The sequence below is a fragment of the Schistocerca nitens genome, chromosome 8 (assembly GCF_023898315.1).
Source record: "Schistocerca nitens isolate TAMUIC-IGC-003100 chromosome 8, iqSchNite1.1, whole genome shotgun sequence".
Lineage (NCBI taxonomy): Eukaryota > Metazoa > Arthropoda > Insecta > Orthoptera > Acrididae > Schistocerca > Schistocerca nitens.
The window spans coordinates 298,990,480-299,012,148 of record NC_064621.1 but is presented as its reverse complement, the minus strand read 5'-3'; the positions used below and the strand labels follow the sequence as shown (position 1 = coordinate 299,012,148).

Here is a 21,669-nt window from a genome sequence, read left to right as displayed (position 1 = left end):
GTTGCGATCTTACTAATTAATGCCAGCAATCCCCCTGTCCCAGTCCTATTGAGGTGCAAACTATGTCAAGTATAGCCAAACCTCCTGATAGGCCCCAATGCTACCAATGTAATGTACACCCCTCAGTAGCCATCAGTGCCGTATCTAGCTCCGCACCAACTCACTGAACAGCACTGCCAAGATAATGCTGATCATCCTGCTGCCATACTCACATTGGTGTTACTCCTGACACCTGTGTCATGCCACCGTCCTTATCCAGTCTCTTCCCTGCCCCACCTACTATCATTACATGATCCTCCTTTGTAAAATTCTCACATAAAGGTCCTAAACCCTATGTTGTAACCCCTGCCCCTATTCAGTCTGTTCCCTGATCCACCCACTATCAGTACAGGATCTCCCTTTGTAAAATCCTTACATGAAGGTCCAAAATCCTCAATCAACTGATCTAGCCCAACAATTGGCTTGAAAATGCTGGTGATCTGATAGCCTTCCCCTAACTTCTCCTCTTATTGTGGGCTTACACCTCTGCCATGACTGCTACCTAGTGGCAGTACTCTCTTTTGTGCTCTTCCTCCCTTCTCACTGGCAGAGTCTGCTGCACATTGCCTACTGCTACACTATTTTGAGGCTCCTTTCCTCTCAACTCTGACAGCTGAAACCTGTTGTTGGTAAATACAACTAAACTGTCAGATCGCATCCTCCCCCTGCTAGCTTCCCCACCAACTGCCCCCCCCCCCCTATGTACTATGGACTATGTACTAATGTACTATGGAACATAGTACATTAGAGAGCAACATGTAAGATATGAAGAAGTACTGGTTTTGTGAAGCACTGAACACATTGACTGGAAAACAGTAATACAAGTTATAGAACAGGCCAAGTACTCCTCTGCGATCACTTAAATAATACTGTTTCTTTGGTGGCTCACCAGAGTGTGCCAGGGTGCCAACCCAGGTGGTTTCAATAAGTGGGCATGTGAACTGATGGATGTGTGATCTCTGAAATGATGCATGTCATGAGTGAAGGCACATCACTCCGCCCTTCTAGGCAGTGGCAAAACCATATACATACATATGTACATACATACCGAACAACACTTGGCACAGAAAAATAACGGTACAGAAAAAACGCATGCTACATAAAAAAAATCTCTGGTACTGATAAAGCACTGGTCTGAAAAAGCACTGGTACTATGAAGAAAAGAAGCACTGATCTGACAAGGCACTGAGGTTACAAGTCATGAAAAATGCCAGTGACGGCACTGACATCCATTTGATTGCCCCATAATGGTGACTGCTGCAGCATGTGGCAGGCAGGCAGTGGCGAGTAGGGGCGGAAGTGATGAGGGGGTGGTTTGGCGCACCGTCTCCCAACTTGTGAGAGGCCATAGGGCAGGACTGGGGATGGTCAGCAGTTAAGCACCAGAGGGGTCAGCAGGGGCATTGGAGACTGTGTCTGCACAGGAATTAGCAACAGAGAAAGCGACAGCTGCAGTATCAGGTGTGGCGGGGCTCCACTGGAGGTCACAGTTGAGGAGTGGGGGCAGAGGCATCAGACAATGATCTGCCAGGCAGCAACCCACACTGTGTCTTGAACCAGATTGTCTGCAACACAGGAACAGGTGTTGGCAGTGGCAGGGGTGAGGGAGGCAGTGGCCTTTGAGAACCTACCCAACTGTGTGCAGCCGCAGATGGCAGAAGTGACAGGAGTATGGTTGATATGCAGGTGCAGTCCCCACGGATGCTCGATGATGGCAGGAACCCAGTATGGCTGGTGGACAAAACCATGAGCCCAGGCAGGCGCACCCAGCCGGAACCTTTGCAGAGCTGGTGAAGCAAGTTGACACAGTGTTAGTTGCAACAGGTAAAGGAGGGTCCATGGTTGGCATCCATGTAGCAGCTCTTGTCTCCCACAAGAGTGAAATGGTATGATCTCAAAAAATTGTCTGAAGCAGCTTCACAGGACCTGTTGGTTAATTCTTCTGCATTTGACTTTTAAATGTCCGAACCATGTGTTTGGCTTCAACATTAGACTGAGGATGAAATGGGGGAGCTGTGAGATGGCTAACACCACTAGCCTGACAAAACGATGCAAATTCTTGAGAAACACACAGGGATCCATTATCGGTAACCATGGTACACAGAAATCAGTCAATTGCAAAAATCTTCGACAGGATCAAAATAGTGGCCTAGTCAGCGGTGCGGGTCTCCCAGATCGTTCCCTACACTCCTCGGAGTATGGGACCTCTCCATCATCATACAAATGCCAGTGGGTCAGAGCTATGGCGTGAGAGGTCCCCCAATAACTGGCACGCAGAAGCCGCAGTACATTATGGCATAAGGTAATGTGAATCACACTTTGGGGTGCAGTGTCCTCTGTAGCTAACAAAGGAAGCTTGTCAAACATGGAAAGGTGGTGCTCTAGAGAGCAGTAATTATGCAAGGGATCTGAGGCATGGCCTGGAGGTTTTTCTTGCCAGCCGTGCTGCACAAAAGAGAGGACCTGACAAAATACAGAATCTGTGGCGACGGCTGATGCTGACGTGGCAATAGTGAGGGGAAAATCATTGTGGTTCTCATTATCTAAAGAGAAAAAAAAAGCAACTCATCCTAATCAAACACTGTGTCCAGCCCAATTGGAAAGCGAGATAAGGCATTAGCATTGGCATGTCAAGCCATCTGCTGGTAATGGATCTGATAACGATAACAGGAGAGAAAGAGAGCCCACTGTTGCGAACGATGTGCCACATTGTCTGGCATGGAAGCTGATGGCTTAAAAAAAGGCAACCAACAGCTCATGATCTGTGATTAAATGGACCTGAGGACCTAAAAAGAAGACATGGAATTTTTTTGAGCGTGAACATAATTGCTAAAGCCTCTTTTATTATCTGAGAATACCACTGTTGAGTGGGAGTTGAAGTCATAGAAGAATAAGCAATGAATTGTTCAGATCCATCGGCATATTTGTGCACCAAAACTGTGACAAGACCTTGCTGAGAGACATCTGTAGTCAACAGGAGATGCAGACCCAACTGAAAAGTTGCCAGACAGGGGCAGAATGAAGCTCAGATTTAAGAAGCAAGGCAAACGCTTGGTCATGAGCTGTGGAACAGAAAAAAGGCACATTTTTATGCAAAGGCACATGCAGGGGCTGAATAACAGTGGATGTGTCTGGTAAAAACTTATAGCAGTACGCTACTTTACCTAGAAACACCTGCAGTTCCTTAACGGTTGTCAGCTGCAGCAAAGCCACAGTTGTGTCGACATGGTGATGCAACAGCTTGACCCCTTCGCAAGAAATCTCTAAACCTAAGTACTCAATTGATGCCGGCCGAAGTGGCCGTGCGGTTAAAGGCGCTGCAGTCTGGAACCGCAGGACCGCTACGGTCGCAGGTTCGAATCCTGCCTCGGGCATGGATGTTTGTGATGTCCTTAGGTTAGTTAGGTTTAATTAGTTCTAAGTTCTAGGGGACTAATGACCTCAGGAGTTGAGTCCCATAGTGCTCAGAGCCATTTGAACCATTTGAACTCAATTGATGGCTGAAAAAATTAAGATTGAGAATTGCAGACTGCAAATCGGAAAGCAACGACTGGAGATTTTTTAGGTGGTCGTCAGTGGAAAGAACCAAAACAATAATATCATCAAGGAAATAGATGCAGCGAGGCACAGCAGCTGTCAGCTGTTCTAAAAAATTGCTGAAAAATTGCAGGTGCACTAGTGACACCAGAAGACAAGCATTTTTATTGGTGTAGGCCGAAAGGTGTATTAACAGTGAGAAAGCATCTAGTGGTTTCATCCAAGGGGAGATGGAGATACAGTTCCGATAAGTCAACCTTGCAAAAGAAGTGGCTGCCTGATAATTCTGTGAGCAACTCATCAGGTCAAGGCAAAGAGTTTGTATCTATAACAGACTGTGTATTAATATAATAGAGGGAAACATTCCACGTGGGAAAAATATATCTAAAAACAAAGATGATGTGACTTACCGAACGAAAGTGCTGGCAGGTCGATAGACACACAAACAAACACAAACACACACACAAAATTTTGTGTGTGTGCTTGTGTTTGTTTGTGTGTCTATCGACCTGCCAGTGCTTTCGTTCGGTAAGTCACATCATCTTTGTTTTTAGACTGGGTATTAATTGTGACACCGAAGTTACCACAGAGAGCAAAGCATACCTGTTGGGTTCTTAACAATAACCAGTGGAGTATCCCATTCTCTGGAAGGCTGAATGATGTTGAGTGTTGTCAAACAGTCTAATTCGGTCTTGACAGAGTCATGTAACATGACAGGCAAAAAAAAAAAAAAAAAAAAAAAAAAAAAAAAAAAAAAATAAATATATATATATATATATATATATATATATATATATATATATATATATATATATATAAAAAAACAAAGATGATGTGACTTACCAAACGAAAGCGCTGGCAGGTCGATAGACACACAAACAAACACAAACATACACACAAAATTCAAGCTTTCGCAACAAACTGTTGCCTCATCAGGAAAGAGGGAAGGAGAGGGAAAGACGAAAGGATGTGGGTTTTAAGGGAGAGGATAAGGAGTCATTCCAATCCCGGGAGCGGAAAGACTTACCTTAGGGGGAAAAAAGGACGGGTATACACTTGCACACACACACATATCCATCCACACATATACAGACACAAGCAGACATATTTAAAGACCAATATGTCTGCTTGTGTCTGTATATGTGTGGATGGATATGTGTGTGTGTGCAAGTGTATACCCGTCCTTTTTTCCCCCTAAGGTAAGTCTTTCCGCTCCCGGGATTGGAATGACTCCTTATCCTCTCCCTTAAAACCCACATCCTTTCGTCTTTCCCTCTCCTTCCATCTTTCCTGATGAGGCAACAGTTTGTTGCGAAAGCTTGAATTTTGTGTGTATGTTTGTGTTTGTTTGTGTGTCTATCGACCTGCCAGCGCTTTCGTTCGGTAAGTCACATCATCTTTGTTTTTAGATATATTTTTCCCATGTGGAATGTTTCTCTCTATTATATATATAAAAACAAAGATGACACACTAAATTTACCTCATTGGAATGGAGAAACTGTTAAGTGTCAAAAGCATCTAACCCGAACAGGTCTGCAGTATGGGAATGATCCACAACAAGGAAGGTGAGAGGGCAAACAACAGATTTTTAAGAAACAGGAACAGAGATTCATAATGGGTATTCTTGACAAATTTACGACAGCTCAACCCACGTAATTCTACAGCCCAGGCTTTGTAAGATTGGTTTGGGCATTTCTAATGATAGTAAAATTGTATATGCTTCATAATGACATGCATTCTGTCACAGTAATAGGTTGAGAGAAACTTGCACATTTCATCAAATGATTATCTGGCTGCTTCTTGCAAAGATGCAACTTGGGTCAACAACTGCTAACTGCATGGTGAAAGCCAGGAAAGAAGAAAAAAACCCTACATAGGTTTGCATCGCCCAAGCAAAAAACCTGGAAATGTTGGCATTGCCATGACTATCAGGAGTCCCAGTCTTCAGCTGATTCATCATATGCCAGAAAGGTTGATGGTTGAACTGCAAACACATGGATGCCACCTATTTGAGAATGGTGGTGAGAGCGTGCTGTTGTTCTGTGAAAGCTTGCTGTGGGGCAGTGATACGTTGGAGTATTTCTTCCATCTATGTTTGTCCAGTGACTTAGCATTTATACTAACACATGGAGAAAATGCAACTCTCACTCGTTGCCAAGTTTGCTATAGCAAGAACAAACATGATTTATGGAACATAGCACTTTATAGACTACACATAAGATACAATGAAGCATAAGTTTTGCATAACACTGAACACATTGAATGGGTCACAGTAATACAAGTTACAGAATAGGTTGTGCATTTGTTTACAGTTGCTTAAATAATACTGTTTCTGTGGCAGCTGACTTGAGTGCACCAGAGGGCCAACCCAGGTGGCCTCTATAACCAGGCCTGTGAACTGTACGAATGTTCAGTATCTGAAATTGCATACGTCATGTATGAAGGTATGTCAAGAAGGGTGGCATGAATGGTCACAGGTTTGTTTCATCCATGGGAGAATGTCACAGAGATACTGAAGGAACTGAACTGGAATACTCTTGAAGATAGATGTAAACTATCCTGAGATTGAGTCTACTGACAAAGTTTCAAGAATTAGCTATAAATAATGATTGTAGGACTGTGCTACAATCCCCTACATATTGCTCACATAGGGATCGTGAGAACAAGATTACAGTAATTATTGCATGCAAAGAGGCATTCAAACAATCATTCTTCCTCAAGGTAGTTATTCTTCCTTTTCTACATATGTGAATGGAACGAGAAGAAACGCTAATAACTTGTACTGTGGGACATGAACTCTGCCATGCACCTCATGGTGGTTTGCAGAGTATAGATGTAGATCTAAATGTAGATGTTTACATGTATACGAGACATGTTAAATGACTATGGTGCACAGTTTGAAATAATCTGAGTTTTAAATTAGTTCCTCAAATTAACTCAGAGTAGTATTTTATTTTCTATAATAATGTACAGAAGGATATGGTTGAGAATTATGAATTATTTAGGAACAGAGGAGATGACTCTCCAAAAGGTAGAAGCACTGTGTCATCGATAGGTACACAATCAAATGTACACAGCTTGTCTAGCTTTTGAAATGCACTTCCTTTTCCTACTGTAGGAAAAACGTGCACAAAAACACACACACAATAATTTTTTATCTCCTAGACATTTCTGATCACTTACTACATTCAGGCAATTTTATGTAATAGTTTCACTGTTAGATAACTTACATCAGTTGTAATCTCAGTTTGTTGTGATCATGCAAAACCAGAGATGAAAACAGTAACTTTTTTATGTTAGTGTTGAATTACTTGTGATATGAGGTCTGTTCAAAAATTTTTTAGAACATTCATAATTTTGTGCCATTGGTGAGTTAAAGTGAAATGTGTTTCGCATCCCTGCATATGCCTGTGTTCAGTGTGTAACTGCCGGAAGTTTCATTGTTGTATGTCTGTCAGTTATTGTTCAGTGCTGTATTGAGTATAACAATGTGTTTCACAGTTTGCAAATTTATGTTCAGTGCTGTACTGAGTAGAACATTGTGTTGCACAGTTTGCGAATTTTGAGACAGCAGAGTAACAGGAGCAACATGTCTGCATTAAATTTTGCTTGTAACTCGAGAAAACCTTTACGGAGACACACCAAGTGACAAAGGAAGCCTACAGTGATGAGTGCTTAAGCCATACTTGGTGTTACAAATGATTCACACAGTTTAAAAATGGCTGCATGGAAGTTAAAGATGACTCTCATTCACTACACCCTTCGACGTCTACTGATGACTCTCATTTCAGGAACGTCAACAAAACTGTGCATGCAAATTGGAGACTGACTTTATGAGAGGTTGCAGAAGAATGTAACATTTTAGTTGGATAATGTCTGAAATAGTGATACAGCATCTTGGAATGCATCATGTTGCTATCGAGTTCGTCCCACGGCTCATGAGCCAAGACCAGAAAGATATTTTCCTTGAAATCTGTGAAGAGCTTTTGGATTGTACAAATGAGAACAAGATGTTCCTAGAGAATTGTTACAGGTGATGAGACATGGGTCTACAGTTATGATTTTGAGATCGAGATTCAACCCTCACATTGGATCGGGAAGGGTTCTCTAAGACCAAAAAAAGCCTGTCAGGTCAAATGTCAAAGCCTTGCTGATAGTTTTCTTTGATTCTGAGGGACTAGTTTGTCAAGAATTAATGTCATAAGGACAAATTGTTAATGGATGGAACTTGTTGTGAAGCCTGCGAGAAAATGTGAGAGTGACCTGAAATGTGGCGAGACAATTTATGGCTCTTGCATCACGATAATGCACCCACACGTTCATCCCTGTTGGTGTGTGACTATTGCACAAAAAATGAAATCACTGTGCAGTCTCATCTGCTGTAATCTCCAGACCTGACCCCTGTGGACATTTTTTTATTGACAAAATTGAAAACCCTGTTGAAAGGACGAAGATCTGCAACAATAGATGAGATAAAAAAAAAATTCACACACAGTACTTTGCACAATCCAGTAAGAGGTGTACAAAGACTGATTCTGGAAGTGGATATGGCATTGGGGAGTGGTGTATCAATTGTGGAGGAGAGTATTTTGAAGAAGACCATACACAATAAGAAAAAAACCTAAGCATAGAAAAATTTGTGGACAAAGTTCTGGAATTTTTTGAACAGATCTCAAACAGGGAAAAACTGATAAAAGATGCATAGGCACTGCATTTTTTGTGTACGGATGCAGGGGGAGTTGGACACTTCCGTGGCTGTTGTCACAGTCAATAAAATTCTTCTGGGTTTGAGGCCGCATTGTCAACTATAAAATAGTTGACAATGCAGCCTGAAACCCAGAAGAATTTTATTGACTGTGGAACTCTGTTGGTCAAGGTCAATAGGCTCTAGGCTGCTGTCATTGGCTGTGGTCGCATTAGGGCACCTGCGACATATGCTTTGTGACCTCTGAAGCCTATAATGTCACCTGGGATTCCCTGCTGCCACTGGGACTTCTGATTCACACATTCCAGCTGGTTGACTTTTACCTGAAGGTAACTGGTGAACAGTGGCGGGGCAGAAGTCTCTGGGAGGAAGGGGAAATTGGAAGTCAACCACACAAGTGCCCCCTTACTTATTAACAACAGATTGGGGTATTGCCTACTGCTGAAAGTACATATGAGCCAGCACTGAACAGCTCACCTGTTGGGACTGTGGCTGATGTCCCTGAGAGGTCTGGACAAGAGCAGAAGGTGAGATTGCTTGTCACTGGGGGTCCCAATGTTAGACTGATGATGGAGTTCCTCAGAAAAATAGTAGGTAGGCCAGGAAAGAAGGCCAGTGTCAACTCCGTTGGTGGTGGGGGTGGGGGTGTCTTGTCTGAAATGTGGAGAAGGCTCTGCCAGGAGCAGCTGAGAGTACTTGGTATCCCCAGCTGCAAATCAATGGCTTACAATGGCCTGAATAACACCTACTGCTTCGATTGGGAGGCCATACTTTGTTCCTACAGGTAACTGACTGCTTTGGATGAAGACAGCAAGCCTTGTCCATGGGATGGAAGCAGAACTGTTGTCTTGCAGCATCATTCCCAGAACTGATTGTGGTCCTCCGGTTTGGAGCTATGTGGATGGCTTAAACCAGAAGCTCACACAATTGGTAATGGTCTTGACCTATACTTTTGGGTGGAGTGTTGTAGGACCCCTCTTAACAGGTCAGGCTTGCACTACATGCAAGAAGTGGATTTTAGGGCAGCTGATTAAATATGGCATGCATGTCTGAGTTTTTTTAGGACAGAGAGATCACCCCCTTATACCATATAAAATGTTTCCTGGTTCCATACAGAGTAGGATTTGTGATAACGGTTTGGAGAAAAAAATGTAGGTATAGTATTAGTTAACTGCAGGAGTGTCTGTGGGAAGGTTGTGGAATTAGTTTCACTTATGAATGGTCATAATGCCCACATAGTATGAGGGGCAGAAAACTGGCTTGAACCATTTGTAAATAGAAATGAAATTTGAAACTCAGTTTGTAATGTATATTGCATGTTTACAGCCATAAAAATACAATAATATCTAAATATTAGTGCAGATTCATAATGCAAAATAGTTTGAGTGAAGATAAGCATTAAAGATGGATCAAATGTGATCATCAGATGCTTTAAAGACCTCCTGCCTTAGCAGTGGTCATGGCAGCACATTTGAGGGGAAACTTAAAGAATATATTTTGTATAAATTTTCAGATCATTCTATAGTACACGATGGGGTAAATAATAGTGGCCTGGAGAACAGAGTTCCAGGATACAAAGAAATGCGGCAGATGAAAGGAAATACAGTACTAACCTGACTATAGCAGATGTTTAAAGTGACCACCATTTATCTCTTAGTGCTTTTGGACCATGGTTAGCAAGTTGCTGAAGGCAGATCAAGGCTGGGTTGCTGGAATTGCTACAATCTTATCCGAAATGTTCTGCTGCAGTTCTCGAAGACTATGAAGGTTGTTGCGATACACCTTAGACTTAAGGGATCCCCAAACAAAGTAATTGCACACTGACAGATCAGGTGACCTCTGCTAACAACTCTATATTGTGCAAATGTGCTCCAAGGTATGGCTGGCTGTGAGGGCAGTTGCTCCATCATGTTGGAAGTAACTGTAGGTCTTTTCCTCCTCCATTAATGCTGCCACAAATGGTTTTGAAATGGTTCACTTTTATTTGCCCAAGTCTGATTAGGGGAAGTAGTAGGGACAGGAAATCAAGTGAAATTGTTTTACATAATTTACCAGAAAACTACCTTGAGCAGTTAATTAGAGAACTGCCTGGTCAAGATGAAATGTTGAACATGCTGCTGACAAACAGACCTGAACCGTTTGACTCAGCTGTAGAACAAGCAATCAATGATCATAAGGTCATTACAGCTTCACTATATATGGCTGAAAATAGGAATATAATGAAAGGAGGGAGGATCTTTCTGCATACTGAGAGCAACAAGAAGCATATTTCATATTATCTGAGCTGTTAAGATGAAAATTTCATCTCCAGCACTAAAAATGTTGAGTATCAGTGGATAAGTTCAAGAGCATTGTACAATGTGCTTTAGAAAGGTATGTGCCAAGTAAACTTATAAGGGGTGGAAGGTGCCTGTTGTGGTTTGACAGGCATGTGGGGAAAGCTGCTACAAAAGAAGAGAGAGCCTCACTGCAAAATCATTTCATTTCCATTGCCATTGAATCTTTGGCTAGATTTATTTTATTAACTTATAAATAAATAAATTAATTAATTAAACTTAGGCAAAGCGCCAAGCAAAAATTATAAAATATTAAAAAAGTAAATAAATAAATTAAATGTAGCCAAGCCTCACAGGCAGCAAAAATGAAACAAAACCAAAACTGCTGTAAGAAGAGGTGTGCATAAAGTGTTCAACAAATTTGAAAGTAAAATTCTGTCTACCATTTTGACAGAAAACACTAAGAAGTTTCAGTCTTATATTAAACTGATAAATGGACCGAACCCATTATCCCCAGCCACTCTGTGACGATAATGGCATCAAGACAGAGGATGACACAGGTGAGATTTACTTGCTAAACATCCTTTTGAAACCACAGAGCAAGAGGAGGAGTTCCTGGCAAATTCCAAGTCTGTGCACTTTCATTTTAGGAGTCAGCATCCAGGGTACCCTTCATGCACACATCTTCCAACAGCCAAGCAAAGCAATAATGTGACCCACGTGTTCTTGTGAAATGCTGATTGTGCTTGCAATTTCTCTCTGAGTAATACGATGATTGTCCTGAATCAATCTGTCAACATTTTGCTTGTGAAACTTGGTGGTTGCTGTCACAGGATGTCCAACTCACCCAACAATGCACAGTACTCACATCAACACAATCGCAATAAACTGCTTTCATTTTCTGATGAATCTCCTTTGGGGTTACACCTTCTGCTGTCAAGAATTCAATTACTGCATGTTGTTTAAATCACATTGGCCGACCATCTGTGCAGGGTTCCATACTTTACACTGTAACAATACAACTGTTCAATGCTGAAGCTTCCCGCCAACTGGAGCTGTGGAGATGAGGCTATGGAACAAGCCAGTACCTGCCGCATACCAATGCTACCGACTGTTGGAGAGTTACGAAGGTGGAGGCATTACTTTTCAGTCAACCCTCATAGAATATGCTTTAAGTACTTGGCCCTCCTCTAGCAGCAGTGTACCATATGTTTTGAAGAATGAAGTGTTCATGATGACTGGAAAAAACATGGTTAATACCATTTCCAAGTAGGGTCATCGGACAGGTGCACTAAACTATAGGACTGTATCTCTGATGGCAGTCTGTTGTAGAATTTTCCAATATGTTTTATGCATATTCTTTGACTTTATGAAGGCTGTTAATACAGTCCCAAATGGTTGCCTAATAACAAAATATAACTGTACGGAATGTCATTGTGAGCATGTGATTGGATTGAAGAGTTTATAGTAAACAACACACAGTATATCATTTTCAAATGAGAGAAGTCTTCAGGCATAAAAGTAACTTTGGGAATACCCCAGTGGAACCTCATAGGATCATTACTTTTCACAGAATATATAAATGACATAGTAAACAATGTTGGAAGTTCCATGAGGCTGTTCATGGATGAGACTGTTGCATACAGAGAAGTTGCCACACTAGAAAAGTAGTGAAATGCAGAAGACCAACGCTTGGTGCAAGGAGTGTCAATGAACATTCAACATAAACAAATGTAATGTATTGTTTATACATAGACAGGAAGACCCCTTTATTATGTGATTACACAATTGGAGAACAATCACTGGAAGCAGTCACTTTCATAAAATATCTAGTAACATATGTGTGGAATGCGTTAAAGTGGAACAGCCACATAAAACTGGTTGCATGGTAGGCAAGGCAGATGTCAAACTCCTGCTCTAACATTCTTATGCATGAATGTATTTTGGATTATTCTAGTTTCTTTGACAGAACTTTAGGGTCAACAGTTTCAAACACCTTGAATGAATCTAACTATAATTTTATGTTGCTATCATATTTCTAGTGACTGAAGTACTGCTTCTGTTAACTTTACTATCACTAATTTTGGTTATTCTGTACACGGACTACTGGGAAAGCAGCTCTGCTTTGCTGAGGAGATTGAATTTGTTTTGGTAATTCATTAGTCTGTCTTTCACAACTGATTCTACAATTTTTGAGAATTTTCAAAGCACAAATATAGCTCGGTAATTATCTATGTCCTCTGCTATACTTTTTTGTAGAGGAGTTACGACATTTACTTGTGGTGGTGGTAAGTTCCTATGGGATCAAACTGCTGAGGTCATCGGTCCCTACATTTGCTTGTCTTAGATACTCCAGGAAGTTGACTTGAATGGATGCATTTATTATGTTAGGTGAGGTAGGTTGTAGGTGTCTGTGCATACATTCAGTACACAGAGTGACTATTATTTACAGCTGCTAATACTTTATTTTGTAATGTTTGTACTATTTTCCTGTCATCAAGCTCTGTGCAGTAACAATATAATTTTGCTTGCTACCTAATTTCAGTGAATTTTTGTTTTAACTCTTCTGCAATACTAGAAAAATATTCTGTACAAAACTTTGGATTTTCTGTGGATCATTTACTGACCTATTCCTGTACTTTGGCTGTAAGTTATTATGCTTCTGTGTGTTTCCTCCCATTTTACAATCTTCCAGATAGGTTTGCTTTTTTCCCTTCAGAATTAAATATTATTTTATCATTACAACTGCTCAATATATCTGTTTTATAGGGAACTTACATAATAAGGACATAGGAGGACTTTTGAATATCTGAATTTAAACTAAAGGTATCTGATGTTATAAATACAAGACAACTCCCAAGCTGAGAATGAAATTTATATAAACTGTTTTCTTTATAATACACAATCTCTGCATAAAAGATTGATGAAATTAATGTACTACTAACTGAGGAGCTGAAGAATTGGGAAGTCTGAGTAACCTGCCCTTCCTTCCTTGTTAAATTTCCCCAAACTATCCTTTCTGTGGAAGGAACTGTTAGCTCCAAAGGCTAGGTAGTGTGTAATTTACTGATATGTCTGTTGGCACTACTAGACATTTTAACACCTGAAGGTAAGTTTTGAACAGAAATTCTGTGTTGTAACTTAATAGCACTGTTTGATACAAATATGGGTAATTGATTAAACTGTAATAACATACACACTCTATGTAAGTACTTATAGTTCATTGGACAGCTGCATCAATGAAATATTTGTTATAACTCTAAACATAACATAAAACCAAGCTTATAAATTTAAATAAGGCATACAAAAGAATAACAAATCAAGAGGATTTATTTCTTTATGTATCCTTTTATTCAGTGACTGAGCAGAATCAAAGGTACTATAAATATGGCCTCAAGTATTTTTGAGTTGCTTAAAATCTTTGGTTGCTTTTCTGGTTACAACAGATTCAAGCCCATGTGAAATGCCCGTTCTCAAAGAATACCATTGTGTTTGTGAACATCACAATTCATTCGCAACTTTTACATCTGTACATTAACTTAGTTTAAAAGAATGGAAGTGTTTTCCAAAGACTGGAAGTGTTCTCATCATGTAAATACAAATGAGTGAAGTACTGTACATTAAACATTGCTAAGGCAGGTTTACATGGCTTCTTCATTCTGCTTTAATTGGCTTTGTTGAATAAGCTTTCAGTGTCTTTCTTGAAATGTTATTGAGATGTCTTAAGATTTTGTGTTTTATAAGATAATTATATTTTTGTTTCTCTCAGAAAATATAAGCAGAATGACAGGGGCAATATCAGAGGTATTGAGTCAGTCACACTGCTCCTCACATTTATTATATTGTAGATAACTGCTTATTTTGTAAAAAAGATGTAAATACATATTATATAAATCAATAAATACACTCCTGGAAATTGAAATAAGAACACCGTGAATTCATTGTACCAGGAAGGGGAAACTTTATTGACACATTCCTGGGGTCAGATACATCACATGATCACACTGACAGAATCACTGGCACATAGACACAGGCAACAGAGCATGCACAATGTCGGCACTAGTACAGTGTATATCCACCTTTCGCAGCAATGCAGGCTGCTATTCTCCCATGGAGACGATCGTAGAGATGCTGGATGTAGTCCTGTGGAACGGCTTGCCATGCCATTTCCACCTGGCGCCTCAGTTGGACCAGCGTTCGTGCTGGACGTGCAGACCGCGTGAGACGACGCTTCATCCAGTCCCAAACATGCTCAATGGGGGACAGATCCGGAGATCTTGCTGGCCAGGGTAGTTGACTTACACCTTCTAGAGCACGTTGGGTGGCACGGGATACATGCGGACGTGCATTGTCCTGTTGGAACAGCAAGTTCCCTTGCCGGTCTAGGAATGGTAGAATGATGGGTTCGATGACGGTTTGGATGTACCGTGCACTATTCAGTGTCCCCTCGACGATCACCAGTGGTGTACGGCCAGTGTAGGAGATCGCTCCCCACACCATGATGCCAGGTGTTGGCCCTGTGTGCCTCGGTCGTATGCAGTCCTGATTGTGGCGCTCACCTGCACGGCGCCAAACACGCATACGACCATCATTGGCACCAAGGCAGAAGCGACTCTCATCGCTGAAGACGACACGTCTCCATTCGTCCCTCCATTCACGCCTGTCGCGACACCACTGGAGGCGGGCTGCACGATGTTGGGGCGTGAGCGGAAGATGGCCTAACGGTGTGCGGGACCGTAGCCCAGCTTCATGGAGACGGTTGCGAATGGTCCTCGCCGATACCCCAGGAGCAACAGTGTCCCTAATTTGCTGGGAAGTGGCGGTGCGGTCCCCTACGGCACTGCGTAGGATCCTACGGTCTTGGCGTGCATCCGTGCGTCGCTGCGGTCCGGTCCCAGGTCGACGGGCACGTGCACCTTCCGCCGACCACTGGCGACAACATCGATGTACTGTGGAGACCTCACACCCCACGTGTTGAGCAATTCGGCGGTATGTCCACCCGGCCTCCCGCATGCCCACTATACGCCCTCACTCAAAGTCCGTCAACTGCACATACGGTTCACGTCCACGCTGTCGCGGCATGCTACCAGTGTTAAAGACTGCGATGGAGCTCCGTATGCCACGGCAAACTGGCTGACACTGACGGCGGCGGTGCAGAAATGCTGCGCAGCTAGCGCCATTCGACGGCCAACACCGTGGTTCCTGGTGTGTCCGCTGTGCCGTGCGTGTGATCATTGCTTGTACAGCCCTCTCGCAGTGTCCGGAGCAAGTATGGTGGGTCTGACACACCGGTGTCAATGTGTTCTTTTTTCCATTTCCAGGAGTGTAGATAAAGAAATCCTGATCTTGATTTACATAAGTAGGCAGCCTAAGAAATAGCTAAGGTAATAAATGTTATATTTTGATTATCAGTGGACACTTGTGTTTCCTTTGAACTCAAGAATAAACCTTGCATTTTTGTTTACAGTGGTTTTTGTTATTTACAGAGACACTTGGTTCCTTACCTTTGCCTGAAGTGTTTGGTCCAAAACATGCAGTTGTTGGCAGTACTGTAGCAATGTTTTGCAATGTTACAACATTGGCATCAGCTCAGCTTCTACAACTGAAATGGATAGTATTGAATGAGACTTACATTAAGGTAAGCCATTGTCTGGCACTGTAGTATGTAAAGGACAGTGCCATAGACTCATCTTCAGGTGTGTAAAGTGATGTTCAAGTAGAATAAAAACCAGATATCTAAATTTATGGTTTCAGTGAATGATTTAGTTCATCTTCTTTATATAACTCCAAAACAGAGAGAAGAAAGAAAAGCTGCACTTGTGTGTAGACAGAAAATGGCTGTTTTACAGCTAACCAAAGGCTGTAAGGGATAGTATTTATCTTTTATTTTAGTTACATAGTCCAGTGATCTATTAGAGTGTGTAGGCGTGTAAAAGTGTATGTGGAATGAGTCAAAACATGTATTACATTTATGAATGTCATTTACATTACATTACTTTAGATAAATGTAATTTGCATCTCATTAGTTTACATACATATCATTTACAATTACGCAAAGAGAAAAAGGCCCTAATTGTGATTGATGGAACACAATTAAGAGATCACATAAAAATCAGTGTGTTTTATCTAGAAAGAAAGAATAGTATTAGAAGTTCTAGAGCATGAGCAAAATGTTAGTTTTACCTTGTACAACGAGAACTGGAATAGGAAAAACACTGCGGGAAGTGTTCAATTTGTATGTGTTTAAAATATAATCCACATAATAAAAAGTTTTTTCATGAGAAAACTCTTTTAATTTACTTTTGAATGGTTAATGAACTTGTAGGAACTTACTGTCACTTGGAAACATGTGTGGCAGAGGTGTTTTGAGCATATCAGCAGTATAAACAGGAGAGAGGATGGAGCCTTGGGGAACACTTGAGTGGATGGAGGATATGGGAATAGGTTTTTGTTAATAGTGACAAAGTGTGAGTAATTAAACAGGAAGTGCATAAGCCTGGAATTTGAAAATGCTATCAAAATGCCATACAATGTCATAGGCTTTCTCCAGGTTGAGGGAGATAAAAATAGGGTTTGGCAGGAGAGGGGTTGGGGTAGGGCGGCTATAAGGATATGAGGTCCTGGTAGGAATGTGGGCAGATATAGCGTCTCAAAATGACTGCTGCAGGAAGAATGTGGCATGAGAGATCTCTTAATGCTGCTGGAAGGTCAATGAGAGGTTTTCAATCTGGATGTCTAAGCGGCATTCCAACTAGTGTGGTAGTAGTCTTGGATAACCCGTGTATGGAGGTTGAGATGGGTTGCACTGGGAAGAGACAGGATGCAGAGGATGGTTAAGAGAACAGGTAGGTGGTCACTTCCAATTGGGTCGAGGACGACTACAGTGAGGTGTCCAAAGGGGTTGGGAGAAGCTGATATGATATCTGGACTGGTGTTACTATCAGGATGGATGTATTGTGGGGTGGAGAGAATGTCACTTTGGAGGGAGTCTGTAAACTGAGGGTGGAAAATGTGCATGTGGGTAGGAATTCATAGTGGATGAGGTGGTTAGGTCGGATGTGGGTGATGACACAGGTAAAGGATAAGGTTTTGAAGAAGAGAGTAAGGATAAGGTGTTCAATGGGAATATTCTATAAGGTTTTGAAATTTGTGGCTAAACAGGGATGTTCTTTTGGTAGTCATTTGCAGCTTTGCCTCTGGCCAGTGATGTAGGGTATAGGGAGAGATTCAGATGGAGTGATAGGATTGGAGGAAAGTCTCATATAAAAGCAAGGCATGGATTTTTGTTCTGAGACAGGATATGCATAAAGAGGGGTTTATTTGTTTAGATGGAATGTGTGTTTCAGAATATGATTTATAGTGCTGTCCCACCATGACAAAGTATTGGGAGTGGTTTGCATGGGTAAGGAGTAGAGGGGAATTTAGACTAGGGTGTCAAGGCAGGTGAAGACAAAGTGGACCTGTTTGTGTGAGTAGGTGGCTTGGGTATTGAGATGGAAGATGGAGCAGGCAGTAAGGGAAGTTTGTTGAAAGGTATGTAGGCAATGAAATCTATGGACATTTGGCTATATGATCAACACGACTTTTATGATGTCATCAACAGTGGGTGAAGGGAATAGGCTTATCAGTGGGACAATCTGGAGCAGTGAGTTCAGTTTCTGGCAGGTTGGGGTTTGGCTTCCCATTTCATGGAATAGGTGGAGTGGGAGTTGATGCAGGTATTGATGGTAGGAGGGGAAGCAAAGTTAGGGCACTGTTTAAGAAAATGAGGGGTGTTACACTGTGGACAGGTTGGTAGGTTTTTGCCATTGCCTGTGAGGTAATCATTTTAGTGGAAAAGTTTTTGACAGTGGGACAAATGAGAATGAGATTTGGAAGTTTCAGCCTTGTGGCAGCAATAGTACATACATTAAGAAAAGTTTCGGATCACCTTGGTTCCAAGCGTTCTGGAACCTATATGGAAAACTGGAATAGAGATCAACATAAAAATCATTTCTGCCCTTTTTAGTGCTCATGAAAACCACACATTGCATGTTGTACCACCATACAGTGAGACCTTTAGAGGTGGTGGTCCAGATTGCTGAACATACTGGCAGCTCTAATAACCAGTAGCATATCCTCTTGCATTGATGCATGCCTGTATTCATCGTTCATCAAGTTCATCAAGGCACTGTAGGTCCAGATTATCCCACTCCTCAATGGCAATTCAGCATAGATCCCTCAGAGTGGTTGGTGGGTCACCTCGTCCATAAGCAGCCCTTTTCAATCTATCCCAGGCATGTTTGATAGGGTTCATGTCTGGAGATGATACTGGTCACTTAAGTCGAGTGATGTCGTTATTCTAAAGGAAGACATTCACAAGATGTGCAGGGGGGTGTGAATTGTCATCCTTGAAGACGAATGCCTTGCCAATATGCTGCTGAAATGGTTGCACTATCAGGCAGAGGATGCTATTCACGTATCGTACAGCTGTTATAGTGCCTTCCATGACCACCAACGGTGTACCTCAGCCCCACATAATGCCACCCCAAAACATCAAGTAAACTCCACCTTGCTCCACTCACTAGACAGGGTGTCTAAGGCGTTCAGCCTGACCGGGTTGACCTGAGTGATCCATTCGGCATGTTGTTGGGCACATCTGTCGTGGTTGCAAAGATAGACCTCGCCATGGACATCGGGAGTGAAGTTGTGCATTACGCAGCCTATTGCACACATTTTGAGTCATAACACAACATCCTGTGGCTGCACAAAAAGCATTATTCAACATGGTGGCATTGCTGTCAGGGTTCCTTCAAGCTGTAATCCATAGTTATAGGTCATCCACTGCAGTAATAGCTCTTGGGTGGCCTGAGCGAGGCATGTCATTGACAGTTCCTGTCTCTCTGTATCTCCTCCATGCCCGAACAACATCCCTTTGGTTCACTCTGAGACGCCTGGACACTTTCCTCATTGAGAGCCCTTCCTAGCACAAAGTAACAATGCGGACGTGATCAAACTGCGGTATTGACTGTATAGGCATTGTTGAACTACAGACAACATGAGTTGTGTACCTCCTTCCTTGTGGAATGACTGGAACTGATCGGCTGTTGGACCCCCTATGTCTAATAGGCGCTGCTTATGCGTGGTTGTTTACATCTTTGGGTGGGTTTAGTGACATCTCTAAACAGTCAAAGGGGGACCATGTCTGTGATACAATAGCCACAGTCAACATTTATCTTCAGGAGTTCTGGGAACTGGGCTGATGCAAAACTTTTTTTGATATGTGTATATCAGGGCTCACTCTTTAATGAGATGCTCTTATGGTGGAGGCAGATTCAATAAAAACATGGACAAGTTAAGTGAGGCCAAGGTCACATTTATCCAGAGACCTTTCTGGACTTCTACATTATGTGGTTTTTCAGTTCAGATTCCACTTCCACACCAATGATTTCGTGGATAATCTTTGTGATCACTGTGGTGAGGGTTGAAGTGCAGCAATGAGGTTGAGGCTGTTTTGTCCAGGTTGTGGTGGTGAAAGATGGTATGGAAATGTGGCGGATTTTGGAGCAGAGGTCAGTGCAGAATTTGTGCTCTAGGGACTTTAGCTATACTGAGTCGTTCCTTGGGATGTGTTGGACTTGGAAGTTTGGTACGTGTTTTTTGATGTTGAGGGTAAGGGATTTGGGTTTGAGGAATTTTGCATGTGGGTTGGAGAGGATTAAGGCATGAAAGTCAGGAAGGGAGGTGTTGGGGGGTGTGTCCATGTATAGAGTTTTATCCATAAAGTATTCAGTAGGAATATGAGAAAGAGTATAAAACATATTGTCCATAAATAGTTAAAAACCAGGGATTGCTTATGCAATGTAACTAATGAATTAGGAGTAAGTAGCTACCAAAGATGAGGTTTCCTGCAAATATTATTCCACAAAACTTCAAAATAGCGAAATAAAATCAACTGTTGTGTTATGCTTCTGTTGCTTGTCATTGTCAAAAGATGCCAGCACTTGTGTAAGTGTTCTTAATTCAATTACATTACCACTCTTGTTGTCAGACACAATGGACCCTTAAATTTGCCACTTCTGAATTGTTCTGTGATGCTTGTCAAGTGTCACAATATCTGTTCAATGTCTAAAATGTCTGCAAAAATACACTAGGAATGCAAAAACTTGCATCGTCACAATTTTATTTTCACACACACACACACATACACAGACACACACACACACACACACACACACACACACACATCTTCCAAATTTCTGCCTAAAGTGAACTTTCAAATTAAGTGCCCCAAGGCTATTTTCATGCCTAAATAGTTAAAATTGATATGCTAAACAGACAGTTGACATTTCATGTTAGACCTAAATTAGGCAAAACTAATCAGACCTGGCATATAACTTTACAACTAATTTGTTGGCTAAAATACTATGCTAAGTAGGCAAGTGCTCAAACAAATTGGCAGTCTGAATTACTGTCAGTACTGGAAGAATGTAATTAATTCAGAAATGGTTCAAATGGCTCTGAGCACTATGGGACTCAACTGCTGAGGTCATTAGTCCCCTAGAACTTAGAACTAGTTAAACCTAACTAACCTAAGGACATTACAAACATCCATGCCCGAGGCAGGATTCGAACCTGCGACCGTAGCGGTCTTGCGGTTCCAGACTGCAGCGCCTTTAACCGCATGGCCACTTCCATTGTTTAAGTTTACACTAGGTGTAAGGCACAGTATAGCCTCAAATTAAATATTTTCACATCTAAATTGTTCTGTGGTGCTTGTCAAGTGTTACAATGGTATCTCCACATTACAAAAAAATGGTTTTGGCATTTCAGTCTGGGGCTATGTTATTAATGTTTCATGGAATGAACTGTCATTATCTGAGTTTTTACAAGTACTTCAGTAATTTGTCCCTTTAGGAATCACCATTTTAGGGAGAAGAAGATAATGCATGAATATAGTTGATGTTATTAATAGGCTAATATTGCTTTTTATACACATTTGAACTAGGGCTACTGAGGATTAAGTACGAAACAAACTTTCAAAGAATGAAGCAATATTTACCAATTAGAACTATGGTGCTGAGGATCACTACACTGTTTACAGACTGTATTTCCTATAATCATCTACTAAAT

At 41.6% G+C, this 21,669-nt stretch overlaps 1 protein-coding gene across 2 annotated transcripts in view; it reads left to right on the top strand.

The window, feature by feature from the left end:
- Nucleotides 1-21,669, top strand: part of LOC126199370 (mast/stem cell growth factor receptor kita-like) — a 277,142-nt gene that overhangs the window by 77,475 nt on the left and 177,998 nt on the right. For both annotated transcript variants that reach the window (XM_049936274.1, XM_049936273.1), the window contains exon 6: nucleotides 16,044-16,195. In XM_049936274.1, coding sequence (XP_049792231.1) covers nucleotides 16,044-16,195 — 152 coding nt within the window. The remainder of the gene's footprint in view (nucleotides 1-16,043; nucleotides 16,196-21,669) is intronic.